The following is a 22,280-nucleotide window of genomic DNA, read 5'->3' as shown; positions in this document are numbered from 1 at the left end:
CAGGCCATCTCAGCCCTACAAATCCATGCCGAACAACTTTTTTCCCTTAGTCCCACCTGCCTGCACTCGTACCATAACCCTCCATTCCCTTCTCATCCATATGCCTATCCAATTTATTTTTAAATGATACTAACGAACCTGCCTCCACCACTTCCACTGGAAGCTCATTCCACACCGCCACCACTCTCTGCGTAAAGAAGTTCCCCCTCATGTTACCCCTAAACTTCTGTCCCTTAATTCTGAAGTCATGTGCTCTTGTTTGAATCTTCCCTATTCTCAAAGGGAAAAGCTTGTCCAAATCAACTCTATCCCTCTCATCATTTTAAAGACCTCTATCAAGTCCCCCCCTTAACATTCTGTGCTCCAGAGAATAAAGACCTAACTTATTCAACCTTTCTAAATTGACTTGAAACTTCAGGTGCCAAAAATGCACAGTGAACAGAAGTATCAGTATGTCAAGTATCTAGTATCAAATGTCAAGTATCCTTTATTGTCATTCAGACTTTTCAGTCTGAACAAAACTTCGTGCCTTGCAGTCATAACATAGAATAAAATAACAAAACACACAATAAACACAGATTTAACATCCACCACAGTGAGTTCACCAGGCCCTCCTCACTGTAATGGAAGGCAAAAGTCTTAAGTCCTTGTTTAAAGATATATCACCGTGTGGGTTTTCTCCGGGTGCTCCGTTTCCTCTGACATTCCCAAGACATGCAGGTTCGTAGGTTAATTGGCTTCCATAAATTGTCCCTAGTATCGGACTCGGTGGGCCAAAGGGTCTGTTTTCATGCTATATTTTTAAACTAAACTAAACTTTCTTCTACTTTTTCAGTCAATTCTACATTCATATTGTAACTGTCCCTTTAATCATGTAAGGTTCAGTTCCATTCATCTAACTCTCATACAGCACTTTATGAAATATCCTATGAAAGCCCGTGTAGCTTATGGCAGGTTTCCAACCAGCCATGTTCAAGGTGGTCCCCATCAACAGTGTCACTCACTTGCCGTGCCATTTTACCTCCAGACAGATGTTGAACTCTTGTGCATTTAGCAGTCACAGACAACACAACCTAACTCTATGTTATAGTATAGAAACATGCAGCAAGTGACTAAGTTGCTTTGCAAAAAATATATATTTCATCTTCAGGTCAAAAGCTGCTACTATTACTTATCCCATGCTACTGTATGATTGATGGAGAAAGCAATCTGATTGTCTCATAGATGAGCTCCTCGGGATAATAATGCATAAGAAAATGATGTTCAGGTTCTGTAGGTGTTTAGGTGTTTCATATTGAAAACTGCACCAACCACAGTGGAGTTTCATCTTATCAACCACTTTCTTGGCTAGGTTCCACGAGATTTTGAAATTACACCCATTTTCTCATCAATCTTACTTGAGCTGTTTTAATGAGGCATCTTCAAGGAGGATGTCAGACAGTCTTACACTGGATTGTTCCAGTTTCCCACATATTTATCAAACCAATCTGTGGCAGCTCTTAACATCTTTTTATTTTTCTGTTCAACCCGAAAAATTCAAGTGACCCACGTGGCTTTTTACCTGTGCACATTTGAATGTCTGTAGAGCATTGAATAAGTACAATGCTTGATAGCCTAGTTTAGAGATAGAGCGTGCAAACAGGCTTTGCCCTCTTTTTCTTAGCCCCCCTTAGATCATCGCTGACTATGGGTGTCGCCTCCTATATGGAGGATGTCTACAGGTGCATGACTTTGTTTAATGTGTGGAGACTGGTGCATAGACAGACACCCCATGGTCCTTGACACATCTAACCATATATATCTGGGTCAGGATCCAGTGGCATGGAGTCCAAGATGACCGAAGACCCTTTTCTACTGCAGCCTTCATCAACGTTCCCAGCAATTGTGATGCTCCACTAAGGCCAGCCATCATCCTCTGCCTGTTCCACCATTGAGGGCTTGGTTGGATTGCTCTTTGTCAGAGTCCTCCCCCTCGACTTTACCGTCATGGGTGGCCCTACCAGGAGCATAGCTCCAGTCGGCATTACTCTCAGGATCTCACGTCCACACAAGCTTCTCCACCACGACAAGGTGAGAATCCATGGAGAAATGGTCTTCCATGTCCGTGCCAATCACCGATCACCCGTACACTAGTTCTCTCCTACGCACTAGGGACAATTTTACTGAAACCAATTTACCAATGAACCTGCAAGTCTTTGGAATGTGGGAGGAAACCAAAGCATCCAGTGAAAACCCATGCCATCACAGGAGAACCTACAAACTCACTACAGACACCACCTGCAGTCAAGTATCGAACCTGGCTCTCTGGCGCTGTACAGCATCATTACTACTGCTGTGCCACTGTGCTGCCCCAATCCCAACCTTGGGTTAGTCAGCACCAGCAAAAGATAGTAATATTTATGCCTGGAATTCCAGGGCATAATCCTGATTTTAGTATTGCCTGCGATGAAATAGTGCCCACTGTTTCTTAGATTTTCCTTTCCTTTGGCCATTTAATTTCTGTGTACATTTGTCCTACATGGTGCGATTTAAATAGTCAAATGAGAGGTTTGATGGGAAGTTTTCTTGGAAATAAGTAACCAAATATCTCCGTGACCAATCATACTGGAGTGTATTAATGAACCAAAAAATGTCAATATCAAAATAGATCCAGAAATTGAAATCTAGGGAGGCAACGAAAAGAGTAAATATGCAATATGGTGAAATTAATAGAAAAGGCTAAAATAAAATGGATTTTGAACTGATGCAATTAGTTCCCATATTTGGATAAACTAATTTGCAGTGACAGGGAACTTGTTTGACAGGATTATGACATCACGGCATTTAAAAAGTCCAATTAAACAGAAATAGAAAAGCAACTCTTTGGATATTTGATAGACGCCAAAAGCTGGAATAACTCAGCTGGACAGGCAGCATCTCTGGAGGGAAGGAATGCCTGACTTTTTGGTTTGTGACCTTATATTTGAATGAGGAGCCCAATGCTGAATGTCAATTTTGTGCAGTTAGCATTTGATGTAATACAAAAAGCTATAGACTTTCATGTTTAGTTGCACTCCTCTCAACTTGAAATCCAATTTGTACATAGCAACAGTAAAAGCTATCAATTTTGCTGATATTTCTACTATAAATAACAGCTTTATATGGAGAAACAGGGAACTGCAGATGCTGCTTTCTTTTTTTTTAAATGGTACAAAGTGTTGAAGTAACTCAGCAGGCCAGGCAGCATATCCAGACAACATAGATAGGTGTCATTTTGGGTTGAGACCCTTCTTATACTGGAGTCTGTAAAGAGGTCCCAACCTGAAGCATCACCTGAGGTACTCCAACACTTTGTATTTGGCTTCATATGAAGCATTGTTTAGGGGTTAAGAATTGTTCTCAGATAAATGTACATATTTCTTAAATGGGTTAATCAACTTCAAAAGCAAAAAAAGTTAATCCAAATGCAATATTTTCTACAAAAATGCAGGGTTATCCACAGCCAATAATGTCCAATCTATATTACTAAAAGTCTGTTCTTGACCGGATTTGGTGACATGTGCTGCGATTTTCGAGAGGACGCCGCCACCTACAGCCGTGATTTTTGGCCAGCTCGCTCAGAGCCCCCCTCCGCTGCATGTGTGCCAAGGATTTTTCCAGTCGATGAAAAATGACAGAGATATTAATGAATTTACAAAATTCCCCATTCTCTCTGCTGCCCCTGCTGGCGGCAGGGGGATGGACTATAAAACCAGGAAGTGATGTGCCTCAATTAGTTTGCAAGCTGGAGGAAGGCAGAGGGTCACGTTTCTCTGAGCTGTGAATAACACTGAACCCATGTCCCACACAACTGTCAGTAGTACAACTACCCTTAATGTGGTTTGAAAATGCAGGCTGATATGGTTAAAGTAAAAAAGCACTGCCTGCAAATGGTTGTTTCACTGAGGTTTTGGGTTGAAATAAAAAGGCACTCTCTCATCCCCCCCCCCACCCACCCACCCCCGTCCCTTCTCTCCCCCCCCCTCTCCTCTCCCTCCCCCCCTCTCCTCTTTTCCCCTGTTCTCCCCCCCCCTCTCCTCCCCCCCCCCCCCTCCTCTCCTCTCCAGCCCCCCCCCTCCGTCTCCCCCCTTCATCTTTCCCCCCAAGTTCCCCCCTCTCCCCCCCCACCTTCCTCCCCCCCCCTCTCCTCTCCCCCCCCTCTCCTCTCCCCCCCCCTCTCCCTCTCCAACTTGTTCATCCCCCCCCTCTCCCTCCCCCCCCCTCATCTCCCCCCCCTCCTCAGGTCTCCCCCCCCTCTCCCTCCGAAACTGGTTTCCCTCTCCTCTGTTCTCTGCCTCTCCTCTCCCCCCCCTCTCCTCTCCCCCCTCTCTCCCTCTCCCCCCCCTCTCCTCTCTCCCCCCCCTCTCCAATTGTGATGAGACTTGAAAACTTTCCACCCCCCCCTCCCTCTCAACTGACAAACCCTCCCCAGGAGGCCATCAGACCCAGAGGTCTTCCCCTCTCCCCTCCCCCCTCTCCCCTCCCCCCTCCTCTCCCCTCCAACCCCCCTCTCCCCCCCGACCCCCCCTTCCCCTCCTCCCCCTCTTTGTCTCCTCCCCCCCCCCTCCCCCCCTCTCCTCCTAACCACCCCCCCTGCTTTAACACTTGTATTTGGCTTCTCCCCCTTCCCCCCTCACCCTCCCCCCCCCTCTCCCCCCCCTCCCCTCCCCTCCCCCCCCCTCTCCTGGAGAGGGGCCCTCTCCCCCTCACACTCCCCCCCCATCTCCCCCCCTCCCCCCCCCCTGCTGCTTATGAGTTTATCCCTCCCTCTCCTCCCCCCCCCAATACTCCAGGGTCTCCCCCCCCCCCTCCTCTCCCCCCCCCCAAGGTTAACCTCTCCCCCCCCCTGCTCCTCTCCCCCCCCCCTCCTCTCCCCCCTCCCGGCCCTCTCCCCCCTCCCTCCTCTCTCCCCCCCCCCTCTCCCCCCCCTTTCCCCCCCCTCTCCGGAGTTCCCCCCCCCTCCTGATATTCCCTCCCCCTCTCCTCTGCCTTTGTGCCCTCCTCCCCTCTCTCCCCCCTCCCTCTCTCTCCCCCCCTCCTCCTCTCCCCCCTCTCCTCTCCCCCCCCCCCGCTCCTCTCTGAGTACTCCCCCAGCTTTTATATTAAAATCTCCTCGGAGTCCCCCTCCCTCTCCTCTCCCCCCCCAAGGGAAAAGGTGAATTAATATCCCCCCCCTCTCCTCTCCCAACTGATTTTAGTTCCCCTCTCTCCCTCTGCTTTCCCTGGGAACTGTTTGCTCTCCTTCAGTCTCACCCCCCCTCTCCCCTCCTCCCCCCCCCTCCTCTACCTCTCCCCCCCCTCTCCACATCCCTCCTTCTCTTCGGTTCCTCTCCTCTCCATGGTTTGTGACCCAACTCTCCTCTCCCCCCCCCTGGTCCTCTCCTGCCCCCCCCTCTCCTCTCCCCCCCCTTCCCTCTCCTCTCCCCCCCCCTTTCTCCTCTCCCCCCCCCTCTGCTCCTCTCCCCCCCTTAAAACTAGGGAACTGCAGGCCTCTCCCCCCCCCTCCCAGGCCCCTCTCCCCCCCCCCTCTCCCTCCCCCCCCCCTCCCAACCTGAAGCTCCCCCCCCTTTTCTCCTCTCCCCCCCCCCCTCCTCCTCTCCCCCCCCCTCCTCTCCCCCCCCCCCTGTCCTCTCCTCCCCCCCTCCTCCCCCCCCCCCCTCCTCTCCCCCCCCCCTCCTCTCCTCTCCCCCCCCCCTCCTTCCCCCCCCTCCCCCCTCCGTTCTCCTCCCCCCCCCTCTCCTCCCCCCTCCCTCTCCCCCCCAACTCCCTCCCCCCGATCTCCTCCCCCCCAACTCTCCTCCCCCCCCCCCCTCCTCCCCCCCCTCCGCATCCCCCCCCCCTCTTTGGACCCCCCTCTTTGTTGCTCTCCCCCCTCTCCCCCTTTCCCTCCTCTCCCTCCCTCCTCTTCCCCCCCTCTCCTCTCTCCCCCCCCCCCTCCTCGCCCCCCCTCTCGCCTCGTCCCCGGGGACCTCTTCTCCCCCCCCTCCTCTCTCCTGTCCCATGGGGACGACCCCTCTCTCCCCCCTCCCTCTCCCCGCTACAACCCCTCTCCTCTCGCCCCCTCTCCTCCCCCCCCCCTCGGCTGTCTCCCCCTAATCCTATCTAAACTAATCATCAACAGCTCAATATTTCATAATATTTTAAACAATCTATTTTATTGGTAAGCAAAGGCCTCCTGATGATTAATGTATCTTCTGATGCGATGCATCAGAATAAAATAAACTGTATTAACAAAACATGCCCCAATATATTCGAGCCTTGGGCAAAGGACGTCATTCATTAAGACCCAGAGTCTGTAATTATTATTTCCAGATAACACTTGATCCAAAAACCTTTGTGAAACAACCTTTGGATATGGCCTGAATCTTTTGCCTTTCATAATTGGAATAATGAACAATAATTAGACCTGAACAGTAGAGATCTTCAAAGAGGGAACTGAGTTTATTTCTGTCCAGCATGTACATTAGAGATAATAAATAGAAACATGATCCTCAATCAACAGTCATTCTCTTGCAGCTCATGAAGTATATAAGCAACTCCTAATGTTTTGAGCAAAAACACAAAATGCTGGTGTAACTCAGCAGGTCTGGCAGCATCTCTGGAGAACATGGATAGGCAACGTTTCAGGTTCAGACCAAAAAGTCTGAAGAATGGTCCCGAAGCAAAGAGTAGGAATTAACGAGTCCTTCTCAGAATGGCATGGGTAGGTGCAGGGACCCCAGTTATTTACAATATATATTAACGATTTAGATGAGGGAATTAAATGTGACATCTCTATGTTTACGGATGACATAAAGCTGCGATGAGGTTGCTATGAGGATGTAGGGTGACTTGGATAGGTTGGGTGAGTGGGCAGATGCATGGCAGATGCAGTGTAAAGTGGATAAATGTGAGGTTATCCACTTTGGTTGCAAGAACAGGAAGGCAGATTATTATCTGAATGGTGTCAGATTAGGAAAAGGTAAGGTGCAATAAGACCTGGGTGTGCTTGTACATCAATCACTGAAAGTAAGCATGCAGGTACAACAGGCAGTGAAGAAAGCTTGTGGCATGTTACACAGAAAAGCTGGAGAAACTCAGCGGGTGCAGCAGCATCTATGGAGCGAAGGAAATAGGCAACGTTTCGGGCCGAAACCCTTCCTCAGACTGATCGGGGGTGGGGGTGGGTGGGGACAAGAAAGGGAAAAGGAGGAGTAGCCAGAAGGCTGGAGGGTGGGAGGAGACAGCAGGGGAGCTGAGGAAGGGGAGGAGACAGCAAGGACTAACAGAATTGGGAGAATTCGATGTTCATGCCCCCGGGGTGCAGACTCCCCAAACGGAATATGAGGTGCTGTTCCTCCAAGAGATGCAACACTTGTCCCTTTACCTCCCCCCTCGACTCCGTTCAAGGACCCAAGCAATCGGTCCAGGTGCGACAGAGGTTTACCTGCATCTCTTCCAACCTCATCTATTGCGTCCGCTGCTCTAGATGTCAGCAGATCTATATCGGTGAGACCAAGCGGAGGTTGGGCGATCGTTTCGCTGAACACCTCCGCTCGGTCCGCAATAACCAAGCTGACCTCCCGGTGGCTCAGCACTTCAACTCCCCCTCCCACTCTGCCTCCGACCTCTCTGTCCTGGGTCTCCTCCATGGCCACAGCGAGCAGCACCGGAAATTGGAGGAACAGCACCTCATATTCCGTTTGGGGAGTCTGCACCCCGGGGGCATGAACATCGAATTCTCCCAATTCTGTTAGTCCTTGCTGTCTCCTCCCATTCCTCAGCTCCCCTGCTGTCTCCTCCCACCCTCCAGCCTTCTGGCTACTCCTCCTTTTCCCTTTCTTGTCCCCACCCACCCCCACCCCCGATCAGTCTGAGGAAGGGTTTCGGCCCGAAACGTTGCGTTGCCTATTTCCTTCGCTCCATAGATGCTGCTGCACCCGCTGAGTTTCTCCAGCTTTTCTGTGTAACCTTCGATTCTCCAGCATCTGCAGTTCCCTCTTAAACAAAGCTTATGGCATGTTGGCCTTCATAGTGTGAGGATTTGAATTTAGGAGCAAAGAGGCCCTACTGCAGTTGCACAGGGCTCTGGTGAGACCGCACCTGGAGGATTGTGTGCAATTTTGGTCTCCTGATTTGAGGAAGGATATTATTGCTATTGAGGGAGTGCAGCATAGGTTCACCAGATTAATTCCAGGATGGCAGGCCTGACATATGATGAAAGAATGGGTCGCCTGGGCTTGTATTCACTGGAATTTAGAAGGATGAGAGGGCATCTTATAGAGACATATAAAATTCTTAAAGGATTGGACAGGCTAAATAAAGGAAAAATGTTCCCGATGTTGGGAGAGTCCAGAATCAGGGGTGACAGTTCAAGTATAAGGGGTAGGCCATTTAGGACTGAGATGAGGAAAAACCTCTTCACCCAGAGAGTTGTGAATCTGTGGAATTCTCTGCCACAGAAGGCAGTGGAGGCCAATTTACTGGATGTTTTCAAGAGAGAGCTAGATTTAGCTTTGCGGGCTAAAGGAATCAAGGGATATGTGGAAAAAGCAGGAACTGGGTACTGATTTTAGATGATCAGCCATGATCATATTGAATGGCGGTGCTAGCTTGAAGGGCCGAATGGCCTATACCTGCCCCTATTTTTCCATGTTTCTATGACCCATGACTTTGCCTATCCATGTTCTCTAGAGATGCTGCCTGACCAGCTAAGTGACTCCAGCACATTGTTTTTTTACGCCAGATTCCAGCATCTGCAGTTCCTTGTATCTCCTAATATTTTTATCTTTGTAATACTGAAAATGTTTGGTAGCAAAATTATTCTTCCCTCCAAAAATATTAAAGAAATTCTGCTGGTCCAATGAAGATTATGAATTTGTTGATATTTTACACCAACTCATTTGTCTTTTTTTTAATGTGTCTCCTTTTGTATTGGTTCAGCAATATATTGCATGGATTTATGTGCCTCTTGTGTGGCATTGAATCTTAAGAAAAATAGAATAATGCTTTTGTTTCTAAAGGTTATAATTAGTGAAGCAGTCACCTTTTAACATCGATAAATGTTTGCAATTTTGCCATTGCAATTTGGAAAGTAAAGAGAATGATTTTATCTGTGTGATAGAACTGAGAATGTCAATGTTTGAATCCTTGCAAAAGGAATTAAAATGTGAGATTATTAAATCAATCTAAGTAAAAGAAAATGACGTATAGTAAACTCAAAGTAAATGGATTAATAGATACAAATCAAAATATGGATGTGGTCAGAACTTCATACCTTGGCGCCAGTGAGAGGATGCTATCTAAGTGTTGACAACATAATTTGTTTCCTCATCTTTCATCAAAGGCTGAATACGCCACTGGATAATCTAAACTGAGCAAATCCACTTTTCAATAATCTAATAGAGCATGCATTTCAACAGCTATCTTTAATTTCAACAGCTGGCTTTTATTCTCATGATATCCAAGGCATGTTGGTATCTACCAAAATTAAAGTGCAGTGTTTAATAATTGTCGTCTTTTCTCTCACCTTTAATTTAGTTTGGCTCACCTAGTCCTGACCAGTGATCCCCGCACACTAACACTTACACACATTAGGGACAATTTACAATTTTATCAAGCTAATTAGCTTACAAACCTGTACGTCGCTGGACTATGGGAGGAAACCAGAGCTCGCGGAGAAAACCCACGCAAGTCACAGGGAGAACGTACAAACTCCGTACAGACAGCACCCGTAGTCAGGACTAATGGCACTCTAAGACTGTAACTCAACTCTGCGCCACAGTGTCATCATTGTCGCTTGTGGGATTATAGCTTGTTTCCCATTGAGAATTTAAAAACTTACTCTTCTTAAAAGTTTGTTTGATTTTCCCACAGTGTAGCAACCTTAACTGGGTTAGGCACCAATTTTAAATTCACATAGTCTTATTTTGACATATTTATCACAGTTAAAATATGATGTGCAGGGCAGGTAAAACAATGAGCTTCGTCTATGATTTTATGACTGTTTGCCTTGTTTGTGCCTGCATAGATAGGCCAGTGAAATCAGTTCCGTTTATTTTATTGTCACGTGTACTGAGGTACAATTAAAATCTTTCGTTGCATGCCAACCAGTCAGCAGAAAAACAATACATGATTACAATCGAGCCATTTACAGTGTATAGAAACATGATAAGGGAATAACGTTTAGTGCAATGTAAAGCCAGCAAAGTCCAATCAAGGAATGTCCGAGGGTCACCAATGAGGTAGATAGTAGTTCAGGACTGCTCTTTAGTTGTGGTAGGATGATTCGGTTATCTGCTAACAGCAGGAAAGAAACTGTCCCTGAATCTGGTGATGTACGATTCCACAATTCTATACCTTTTGCCTGTTTGCATTAATCATGCTTTCGGCTAGAGCTTTCTTCACATCAGCTTCACTGCCAATTTTGGTATCATCATCAGATCACAACTATGGCACCTACAATTAAATCCACATCATTTTTTGAATTAGGTCCTCTGGCACATTGATCTCCAACTACAAAAGCTGCTGTCAACAATTACCCTCTGCTTTCCAGCACTAAACCAATTTCATAATATAACTTGCTACTTCCCTTCAATCTCGTGGGCTTTTCATTGTTGATCAGTCTGCCAAATGGGACTTTGCCTTTGGCTTTAAATGATATCCAAGCATATCATGCCAAATGATCAACACTAAAACAGAAATGCTGGAAGTATTTACCCATAAAGAGAAAAAACAGTTGATATTTTGGCTCAGCAACCTTCTTCGGAACTGGAGAAGAGTAGAGGGGTCGCAGTTTTCAAAGCAAAGCTGAATGGAGGTGTGAGGTGTATGACAAAAGACCGCAGAAAGACAGGTTAAGACGGGTCAACTGATTAGGAGCATTGGTACTGACCATTAGTGTACCATCCTGAAAGAAACATGGTGAGAAACAAACTAGTGTAGAAATGCGAAACGATGAGAGAGCACTTTACCTTAAATTGCAAAATTCAATGTGTATTTTGGAGGGTTGCAAAGTGACCAGATGAAAGATGTTTGCCATTAAGCTGAAAAGGATGCGGAGAAGATTGTGTTCTGACAAAGGCAATCGGGGTCTATTTTATTTCAAAGTCACGCGAGTGACTACGTGAAGAGCCCGCCAGTCCGCATGTGCGTCAATACGCGAGATGCAATGCGGCGGGTCGGAGCAGTTCGCAACTGCTCTGGCAGGTAAGTAAAATTTACTTTCAACGGGCCGGAGTAGCTGAGGGAGGCGGCCGCTCTTGGCGGCTGCCGCCATTGGAGCTCCGTATGGGAGCAGGCGGCCGATTTTGGAGGCCGCCATGGAAGCTCCATAGGAACTCGGGTTCGTTATTGCCAGCCGGATTTTAAGCCACCGTTCAACGACTTGGGAGCTCGCTGCTAAAATTAGCAGCAGACGGTGTTTAAATATAGCCGCAGCTAGGTTTCGTATCGCTGCTAAGTTAACAGTGACTGGTGTTAGCCGCACAGCCAGGGCACCAAACGGTAGGTAACCTCAGCTGCCATACCACCTATAAATTATTTAACATAAATGCTGCTGAGGCATATATGCTGGTATCAGCATATATTGTGTGCTCTATTCGTAGGGGCATTTTGATATATTACACATAGTTCTTTAATTTGTCAAAATCTGAAGAACTGGTTAAGGTGGTTAAAAATAGAGCTGGCAGTTTTTAATAGCGGTTGCTGTTCGGTCATGTTTGTGACTATTGCGGCAGATAGGACATTTATTATCATACACCATATGGTGTAGAAAACTTTGACTTGCCATTTCGTCACAGAATGGAAGTCCACTGGAATGGGTGGCTGTTCGGAGGAACTCCATTAAAGCTCCAGAAAAGAGCTCCTGGCTTGGGAGGCCTTTTTTCAGCTGTCTATTAGACACCTGTGGAGCTATACCTAGTGCAGGGGTGCGTCATGATAATTTCCGCTCAGTTGAGGGGACTGTTGGAGATCTTTCAAAAAGACCCCAACCATGGGGATCAACAAAGCAGTCGAATCTTTGATCCAATGGGACTATGCTTCTGCTTAAATCATATGAACTGTGACAACGCTTGTCAGGGTTGCAGTATTTCTCCCACTCTGTCTATTACAGGGTTGCGCTCTATTTCCTCCCTGAAATACTCTGTTGAGGCTCCAGAAGGGAGTAAGGACTCAGAGTCACTAGCAGGTGCAACCTGTCTGGTAAGTATAATGATGATACCAACAGAGCACCGATCTGCACAGCTAGTCCCGGTTCAGCTCCTAGAGGGAGCTGCTTGACAAACCCGAGTCGGGGCAAAGTCAAAGCCAAATCTGTGGGACAAGTCCTGTCGGACGATTTGGTCAACGGGATGCTGTCCCCACATCTATGCCAAATATGATTGGCCGTTTGTCTCAATTGCAACATCTGATGAATCAGATGGTGGCAAGAGAAATGCTTCGTGTTAACGGAGGCATGTACAGGCAGTTTGAATCATACACCCGAGGCAGCTCCTGGTTCAGGGTTGCAACATTCCTCCTACTCGGATGGAAGGAGTGATGGAGATGGTGCCAAATAATATGCGCTGTATTACGGAAGCATGCACAGGCAGTTCAAGTCATATGCTTGTAGCTACCCCTGGTTCAGGGTTGGAATATTCCTCCCACTCAAAAGACTATCGGAGATGGTGTCACTAAATATGCTCCGTGTTACGGAAGCATGCACAGGCAATCCGAGGCATACGCATGTGGCAACGCCTGGTTCGGGGTGCACTATTTCTCCCACTCTGGAGAATCTCAGAGATCAGTATGGAACTGACTCCGAACATGACTCCGAACATGACTATGTGCCTGAATCCCATGCTTTAATGCATGATGTACGAGAGTCGCATAAGAAAGAACTACTTGCTCTTGCCTCTAAATTTGCAGTGTCTGCAAATGGAACCTTGCTGAAGCTCCAACAAGTAAATCAGTGACGCTGGCAGGTAAGGTCTCTTTATTAACCTCCGTAAAACTCCAAATGGAGCAGTCTGTCGGCCCAGGTTTGAGTTTACTGGCAGCATGGGCTGTCTAGTGTTTTTTCACTGTCTCTGGGATAGATCCGGTTGATGTAGAGACATTGGCAGGGTGCTTTGCATAGTAACCTCTGCAAGTTCCAAGTAGAAACAGTTTGGTTATCCTGGTTCAGGGTAGACCATCATGGCACTGGTTGGCCATAAGGGCCATATTGACAAGGGATATTTTGATATATTACACATGCCCGAAACATCACCCATTTCCTTCGCTCCATAGATGCTGCTGCACTCGCTGAGTTTCTCCAGCATTTTTGTGTACCTTTGATAAGGGATGCACTGCCTCATTATCTGTGATTGAGGTTATTAGACTGCTCAGTAGAATTAAGTAGTTGAAGTCTTCCTCAAACACAAAGTTCATCTAATTTCAAACACATGGTCTAATTTAACTGATTCAGAGAATTGATCTTAAAGTTGCATACTTTGCCATATCTGTACACATGAAGCACAGATTATCTAGTGGTTTTGATAACAAAGCCAATGGTGGAAGCCAATGCTGCCCTACTCAGACCTAAGTGCATTGTGGCATCAAGTTTTAGATAACTATGAAAAATTTTGCAGCTGATAAACTTGAGGGCTATCAGTAGATACCTCTTGCAATATTAAGTATGAGGCAACATGAAATTTAATAATGCTAATTTGCCTATTCATTCAGGCCATGGTAAGGCGGCTGAAGCAACTTCTATTTACTTCCTCACGAGGAATGGCTGGGGCAGCCTGTCTTCTCGGGCAGCTAGATCTGCAGGATTGTATGGGAAATTTATGAACAAAATATGTGAGTTATATTTTAAATGAAAGTAACAGAGGTTTGTGTGGTTTTTCAGTTTGAGCCTAGAGAAGTGTTTGTGATAGCACAATTGACATTGCTTTTGCTGCTTTGTCATTCTCTATAGTACCATAATTGGGACAATAAATGATTGGATATTCACCCGCTGTTCACTAACGTTATGCAGGGTGTCTTTTATATGACCACTCTAATAGCCTACACTCATTGTAGTGTGCGATGTATATCAGTAAATTATTATGCAATTATTCATCTACTATATTCCTAATGGGAGCAGTATTTTTAAGATGATTATGCTTTCAGCAACTGATCTCAGCACAAAGAGGCTCATTAGCAGCCAATAGAATGGATATTTTCCCTTTCATCATACAGCAAGAGGCTTACATAGTGCGTGGTAATAAATTATAAACATTGGTTGAATATGTCTGGATATTTGTAGATATAATTCAGCATAGCATTGCATGAGTTTTTGTCTAACTCAAAAGTCTATTGGGACTATGGTCCAGTTAAGAACAATGGCCATGTATACAAGATAGCATCATGGAATTAATAACCCATGTTTTTTTCTACCATTAATGGTTTATCTGTTTAAGAGTTTCACTCACAGATTGGGTTACTGCATGAAACCACAGAGCTTTGAAGTCTTCACGTAGTCACTCACATGACTTCAAAATAAAATAGAAAGATTAAACGAGAGCTTACCGTTTGAAGTTTGATCTTTATTTTATGAGAAGTTGAAGTGAGGGAATACGTGCCCTCCACTCCCAACACTACTTCTCATAAAGTCCATTCGGTAGTTCTAAAGTCGTTAATCTTTCTATAGCTTAGGTCAGCAACCATTCTGTGGTTTCATACAGTTGCTCTAAAGTTTGATGCGCATGCGGACTGGCGGGCTCTTCACGTCTTCCCTCACTTCAACTTCTCATAAAATAAAGATCAAACTTCAAACGGTAAGTTCTCGTTTAATCTTTCTATTTTAACCAGAAACAGATGAACAGGAAGACACCCTCTTTGCTAAAGTCCAGAACTGAAGCTATCAAGAAGGATGATCCCACATTGTCGTTGAAGGCCAAGTATGGTCTTTGCAAGGTTCACAGGGATGCCAAGGGAGGATTCTAAAATGAGCTAAAAGCTCAATCAGCTGATTGAAGACCTGCATACCATCACGTGCTACAAGCCAAAGTCATGCCCAATCTCTGGCAACTATGCATCTCTGTCAGATGTGCTCGATTCATTTTATACCAGTTTTAAACAGGCAATCAAAAGTTCACCTCAGCTCGCCCCTCCTTTCCCCACTGAATCTGTCCCACTACAACTCAGTGGCAAAAGTCAGATATGCTTTCATGAGGATAATTTCTCAGAAATCCACCGACCCAAATGGAATCCCTGGACTGATTCAGAGATCATGTCCAATTAATTGGCCAGTCTTTGCTGACAAATTCAACCTTTCACTTCACCAGTCTTCTATCCCCCTCTGCTTCAAGGAGACCTTCATCATTCTAATCCCTCGAAAAACTAAAGTGAATAGTCTTAATGACTATAGCCAGTAGCTCTAACATTGGCCATAATAAAGAGCTGCTGCCTTACAGCACTTGCAGCGCCGGAGACCCAGGTTCGATCCTGACTGTGGGTGCTGCCTGTACGGAGTACCCTCTCCCCAATCTTCGGTTTTCACCCACATTCAAAAGACGTACAGATATGTAGGTTAATTGACTTTGTGTATGTGTAAAGTGGCCCTAGTGTGTGTAGGATAGTGTTAATGTGCGGGGATCGCTGGTCAGTGCGGACTCGGTGGGCCGAAATGCCTGTTTCCGCACTGTATCACTAAACAAAACTAAAAGTGCTTTATGGAGAAAGTTACTGACCCATATTTATATCCGTTTTACAGACAATCTAGACCACCTGTAATTTCTGAGACATAATGCACAGGTCTGAAAGTCAGGATTATGCTGACCATTGATGTCCATCTTGCAAACTGTTCTCTTTCAAATCACTGACAAAAGGTAAGTATTGGAGTGTAGTGTGCTTGAAGTACTGTGCTTCAACCGATAACCTATTCAGTCAGTCATTCAGTCAGTCGGTAAGTCAGGCAAACAATCAGTCGGCCAGTTGGTCAGTTGGTCGGTCAGTCAGTCGGTCGGTCATTTGGTCAGTTGGGCTGTCGGGCCGCCAGTGAGTGCTGCGAGGGGTCGGTCAGGCTGTCAGGCTATCTGTGGATGCTGCGAGGGATTGTTCGGGCTATCGGCCGGCCGGTGTTGCAGCGAGCGGGCGGGCGGACTGATGGAGCCGGCACTATGGGGGTGCTGAAGGCGATCCGGGTGGCATGTTCCCCACCATCATCATCCAGAAGAGCACGCTGGCCGAGGTGGATGTGCTACTTACTTACGGAGCCCACAGCCGGTCCCCAAGCGGCTCTAGCTCCAGCCGTGGGCAGCTCTGGAAGGTGGGGGGTGGGGGGGGGTAAGTTAGGGTTAGGGTTGGGCATTTTCCTCTCAAGGGAAGTTGCCTTGACCTTCCCCCAGCCTGGCGCTGCCCCAGTCCCACTACTGGTGGGACTCCCATTCTGCACGCTGGCAGTCAGTGGGGTTCAGTAAATGGGGGAACCCAGGGGAACTGCCCTGATCCAATAATTAGACTGGTTCCAGAGCCGGACTTCTGCGACAGTCTCCTTCAAAATACACGCTCGCAATTATATTCATTATTACTAGACTAAGTGGGACCCATTGGGTCCCAAGTTCACACGGGAGGGCTGGTCCCACAACGCAAATTTTCCACCTCTCCACCAATTCCAATATTGGTGGCCGGGGGGGGGGGGAAGGGGGGCTGGAGCGCTAGTATGGGTATTGTGGGTTGAAGGGACTGGTTTCCAGAGGGCTAGTATGGACATTGTGGGCCAAATAGATTCTTGGGGTGACAGCTCTGTCACTCAAGCCTGATGTGCTGGCAGCTCACACACGTGGGCGAGCAGTTGACTCGCGGCTATTCCTTGAAATTCCATTTCAAGCAGGGTGCAAGGCCACCAAATTCAGGTGCAGTTTCCTACCATTTCATGCAGGGTGCATGGCCACCACATTCAAATGCAATTTTGTACCATTTCAAGCAGGGTGAAACCACCATAAAACCACACTAAACACCACACTAAACACCACACTAAACACCACACTCACAGTTCAGTAGACATTCAGTGTGTTCAGTTGATTCACAGCTCAGACAGAGTAGTGACCTCTCCCTCCCCCATCTTGAGCCACACCCAGACTTCCGGGTTTTATATTCCCTCCCCCCTCCAACCGAATGGGCATGGTTTTCATGGCGTGATTGACAGGAGAGAGATTCTAAACACTTTTAAAACACTAATAACACTTTTATTTTTCATTGATGGGAAGAATCCTCTGCACCTGATGAGCGGAGGGGGACTGAGTAAGATGGCAAAAAATCATAGCCGTAAGTGGTAGCGTTTTATCTAAAATCAATATAGAGTGCAAACAGGACGTTATCAAGTTACCACCACCAACCACCATTTGCAGTGCAGCATTTCAAAGCAGTTACCGCCAACAACAACCATTTGCAGTGCAGCATTTCAAAGCAGTTACCACCAGCAACAACCATTTGCAGTGCATCATTTCAAAGCAGTTAACACCAGCAACAACCATTTGCAGTGCAGCATTTCAAAGCAGTTACCACCACCAACCACCATTTGCAGTGCAGCATTTCAAAGCAACCACGTTTTCATTTTTAAACCACATTAAGGGCACTCATTTGAGTAGACATGTGTTATTCCCAGCTCAGAGAGACATGACCCTCTCGCTTCCTCCATCATGCAGAGACTGAGTGAGGCACAACACTTCCGGGTTTTATAGTCCTTCCCCCTTCCCACCAACAGGGGCACAGCAGTGAGAATGTCAACATTTTTTAAACATTAATAACTCTTTTATTTTTCATCGAAGGGAAAAATCTTTTTGTCCTACACTCTGAGTGAGGTGGCCAAAAATCACAGCCGTAAGTGGCAGCGTTTTTTCAAAAATCATGAAACAAAAAAATCAGGAAGTGGTCAAGATCTTATTTTTCATTAATATAGATATTATTTTTATATTATATATAATTACTAGACTAAGTGTGACCCGTTGGGTCCCATGTTTGCACGGGAGGGCGAGGTCCCCTAACGCAATATTCCACCTCTCCAACAATTCCAATATTGTAGCAAAGTTACAAAATTTTGAGATTTAAAAAATCAAGTCTGTAATTTATCCCATCAGATAAAGCATAAAAATAAGTTTAATTTGACACATAATTCACTTTCATATCTCAAGTATTTAAAAAGTTATGGCCATTTTCATACTCGGAAATTAGCATCTTGTTCCCTATTGATTTTCTATGGACATAACAAAAAAGCTGTGATCGTGTGCTGTCAAAAGGCCATAACCTTCTTAAAAATTAAGAGAACTGAATGAAATTTTCAGTTATCGTAGATTGAACCATTCTGAAACAAATATAAAATAATCTTACTTGGATGACCTGAAATTAAAACATATAATTAGTTAGTTACCCAAGTGTAGCTAATTTCAAACTTCAATTACTAGATCAAAACATCTATCCATTTCTTAATAAATGATTAACATTTTTAAATAGCCCAAGTGTCCAAATAATATTCATGAATAATTCTCAATAAAACATGATTTTGAAATCTCATTTACATTCATTTATAGGCCAAATGGAAGGAATTTAGTGTTCAATTGCTGTAAATTAAAGTCCATTTTAAATCAACTTTCCAGTGGGATCCTGTGAACGCGCTGGTTTAGAACGTTCACATTGCTGTAGATTTGTGCCCTCAAATGCCCAGAAAAAAATACTGCGGGATATAATGGGGCCAAAATGAGCTACTCGCAATAGTAAACTTTGTATAAAGGGTTCTAAAGAAGCCCTTTTTAATGTAAAAATAAGGTACATACCTTTAATTGTTTGCTTTATAAAACTCTGGGGCAGCGAGAGATCGCGGGTTTAGAGAGTGATTTTTAAACTACTATAACTATTATACAAGGCCATAAAAACTAATATTACCTTTTGCGACGGGGTCTTTCAGCGATTTTTCGTTAATGATTTACTAGGCTGAACATTTTCGATTGCAACAGCCTAGAGAAAATCGCGTTTTAAACCCGCCCCCTCAAAACAGCGCCAAAATCACACACACGGGCTGGGGCAGATTTTCAACGACGCTTCACGTAGGCTTTGCAACATACCTAAATATTGGTGGTCAGTGGGAGGGCTTTCCGGAGCGCTAGTATGGGTGTTGTGGGCTGAAAGGACTGGTTTCCAGAGGGCTAGTATGGACATTGAGGGCCGAATGGATTCTTGGGCTGGCAGCTCAGCCACTCGGGCCTGGTGGGCTGGCAGCTCAGTCACTCAAGCCTGGTGGGCTGGCAGCTCAGCCACTCAGGCCTGGTGGGCTGGCAGCTCAGTCACTCAGGCCTGGTGGGCTGGCAGCTCAGTCACTCAGGCCTGGTGGGCTGGCAGCTCAGAAACTGCCAGAAATTCTGCCCAAACCAGGTGAGAGACTGTGAGAGAGAAGGGGGGAGGATGGAGAATCAATTTTAGACATTTTTCATCTTTTTCTGCAGATCACGGCAATGAAGGAGAAAAGTCTATCCTGGCCTGGATCTCACAGGGAGCCAATGAAAGGAGGGAGAAAAATACTGGGGTGAGGTTTAATACTTGCAGGGGGAATATTTACTGATGGGCCAAAGGGACTCCTCCCGGACTAATACAGTTCTGATGGGCTAAAGGGGATCTTTAAAAAAAATCTGAGTGAAATCTCAGTGAAACACACTTTTTCTGGACTTTTCCTGGCCTGGCACAGGCCTTTTGGACTCAAATAGTCCTCCTGGGCAAAACGGACTGGTTTCTCGGCTAATAGGGCCTTGTGGGCTGAAATTAGTAGTTTCGGGCAGGCCAAATGACTAATTTCATTTCATTTCCAATTTCAAGCACAGGGCAGGCCAAAGAGCTCATTGCATTTTCATTTCATTTCCATTTCCATTGCAGTTTCCAGCACAGGGCAGGACAAACAACTCATTGAATTTTCATTTCATTTGCATTGCAATTTCAAGCACAGGGCAGGCCAAACAACTCATTTCATTTTCATTAAGGGCTAACAAATCAATATATTGCAAGCACATTGCAGACTCACAGTTCAGTTGATTCACAGCTTAGGATCACAGTTGTGGCCTCTCCCTTGCGATCTTCCAGAGTGACTGACTCGCGTCCAGACCTCCAGGGTTTTATAGTCCTGCCCCCCCCCCCCCCCCCCCCCCCCCAGAATGGGCGTTACCTTCATCATGGTGATTGACAGACAAGAGGACCAATATGCTGACCTCAAGATTTTTTAAACGCTCATAACTTTTTTATTTTTCATCAATCGGAAAAATCCTCGGGGCTGCCTCATCAGAGGTGGACTGTGAGTAAGATGGCCCAAAATCATAGCGATATAGTGTAGAAAATAAATATACAGTGCAGACAGGTAGTGGTCAAGATGAGACTTTTAGTTATATAGATATATAACTCCAGCCATATTCAAAAGTCACACACACACACACACACACACACACACACACACACACACACACACACACACACACACACACACACACACACACACACACACACACACACACATATAATATCGTGATATATTTATTACAATATAAATTTATATATTATATAAATAGTATATTATATATATATATATAATATACATATACATATAATATACATATAATATACATATATACATATATATGTATGTATATATATATATATATAATATACTATATAATATCTCTCATATGGTTTAAATAGACAGCAGCACGGAATTAGGCTCCCCATGGAGTAATATGAGCGTTGAACACAAGATAGCGCTTGCTTTTTCGGTCTCATTTTCTAATTAGCTCAATTAATTAAAGTGCAACTTTTGGAACTGACAAGTTGTGACTTCCTTCTCAATTTTATTTTATCTAAATCTGTACCAAATTTCAAGTAGATCACAGAGATGGGTCATGAAAGTCAAATTCTAGACACATTCTTGATGCTCGGCCCACAGCCTATTTGGGTGGCATGGTGGTGAAACAATAGAGCTACTGCCTTACAGCGCTAGATCCCCGGGTTTGATCCTGACTATGGGTGCTTGTCTGTTCAGAGTTTGTACGTTCTCCCCGTGACCTGTGTGGGTTTTCTCCAAGATCTTCGGTTTCCTCCCACAATCCAAATACATACAATTTTGTATAATTTGGCTTGGTATAAATGTAAATTGTCCCCAGTGTGTGCGGGATAGTGTTATTGTGCAGGGATTGCTGGTCGGTGCAGACTCGATGAGCTGAAAGGTTTGTTTCCGTGCTGTGTCTCTAAAGATGGTACCTTGTTCAAACAAAGGACGGGGAGGCTTTCTGTACGTGAAAGACTCCTCAATGTTTATGGTCATCTTTTCCAAAGATGAGTGATAAGTGTAATTTCTTTATTGCTGACCACAAAATGTCTTTATTGTTGACCACAGGGAGTGGATGCGTAAGTGGGATAACGTAGAACTAGTGTGAATGGGCAATTGATGGTCAGCGTGAATTTGGTATTCCCAAGATGTATCTCTAAACTAAATTAAATTAACAGTGGATTGTTTTCATTTCATAAGTTCGTAAGTGAAAGGAGCAGAATTAAGCCATTCGGCCCATTAGGTCCACTCTGCCATTCAATCATGGCAGATCTACCTTTCCTTCTCAACCCCATTTTCCTGACTTCTAATCAATAATTTATCTATCTCTGCCTTGCAAATATTAATTGAATTAGCCTCCACAGCCTTCTGTGGCAATGAATTACAGATATTCACCACCCTCTGAATAAAGAAATTCCTTGTAAAGGAAGAACTGCAAATACTGGTTTAAATCAAAGGTAGACACAAAAAGCTGGTGTAACTCAGCGGGTGAAGCAGCATCTCTGGAGAGAAGGAATGGGCGACGTTTTGGGTTACTCCAGGTTTTTTTTGTCTACCTAAAGAAATCCCTCCTCATCTCCTTCTTAAAGGAATTCTTAAAGGAACATCCTTTTATTGATGTACTGCTTCTCTACAGCCTCCTCTGGTCACGTTCTGCTTTCTCCACAGCCCATGGGATCGGAGCGGATGGAGATGCGTAAGCGGCAGACATCGGTGCAGCAGGAAATGCCGGGCTCGACACAACCGCAGCAGGGCGCTGGGAACCGGGGCTCCAATGCATGCTGTTTCTGCTGGTGCTGCTGCTGCAGTTGCTCATGGTACGTCTCCCTGTCTATTTTCTCCCAGCTCTGTAGAGTGACTGGAAGGTAAATAACGCTGTCCTGATCTGTACTCCCATGACTACAGGCAGCTCCCATGATATCAGTGCTTAAACAAAACAGGATTAATCAATCCTTTAATCACAGTGCATTTTGCT

The 22,280-nt window shown here is 45.5% G+C and overlaps 1 protein-coding gene across 3 annotated transcripts in view; it reads left to right on the top strand.

The window, feature by feature from the left end:
• rgs20 (regulator of G protein signaling 20) overlaps window positions 1-22,280 on the top strand; it is a 104,288-nt gene that overhangs the window by 36,047 nt on the left and 45,961 nt on the right. For 2 of the 3 annotated variants that reach the window (XM_055634074.1, XM_055634073.1), the window contains exon 1: window positions 20,712-22,122. In XM_055634074.1, the coding sequence (XP_055490049.1) occupies window positions 21,923-22,122 (200 nt within the window). In that variant the 5' untranslated portion in view covers window positions 20,712-21,922. Of the gene's footprint in view, window positions 1-20,711; window positions 22,123-22,280 lie in introns of those variants that run through there. The other variant, XM_055634075.1, reaches the window with a different exon arrangement.

The sequence above is a fragment of the Leucoraja erinacea genome, chromosome 4 (genome assembly GCF_028641065.1).
Source record: "Leucoraja erinacea ecotype New England chromosome 4, Leri_hhj_1, whole genome shotgun sequence".
In the NCBI taxonomy this organism is placed as follows: domain Eukaryota; kingdom Metazoa; phylum Chordata; class Chondrichthyes; order Rajiformes; family Rajidae; genus Leucoraja; species Leucoraja erinaceus.
The sequence above is the reverse complement of the archived record's forward strand: the minus strand, read 5'-3'. Positions and strand labels throughout refer to the sequence as shown.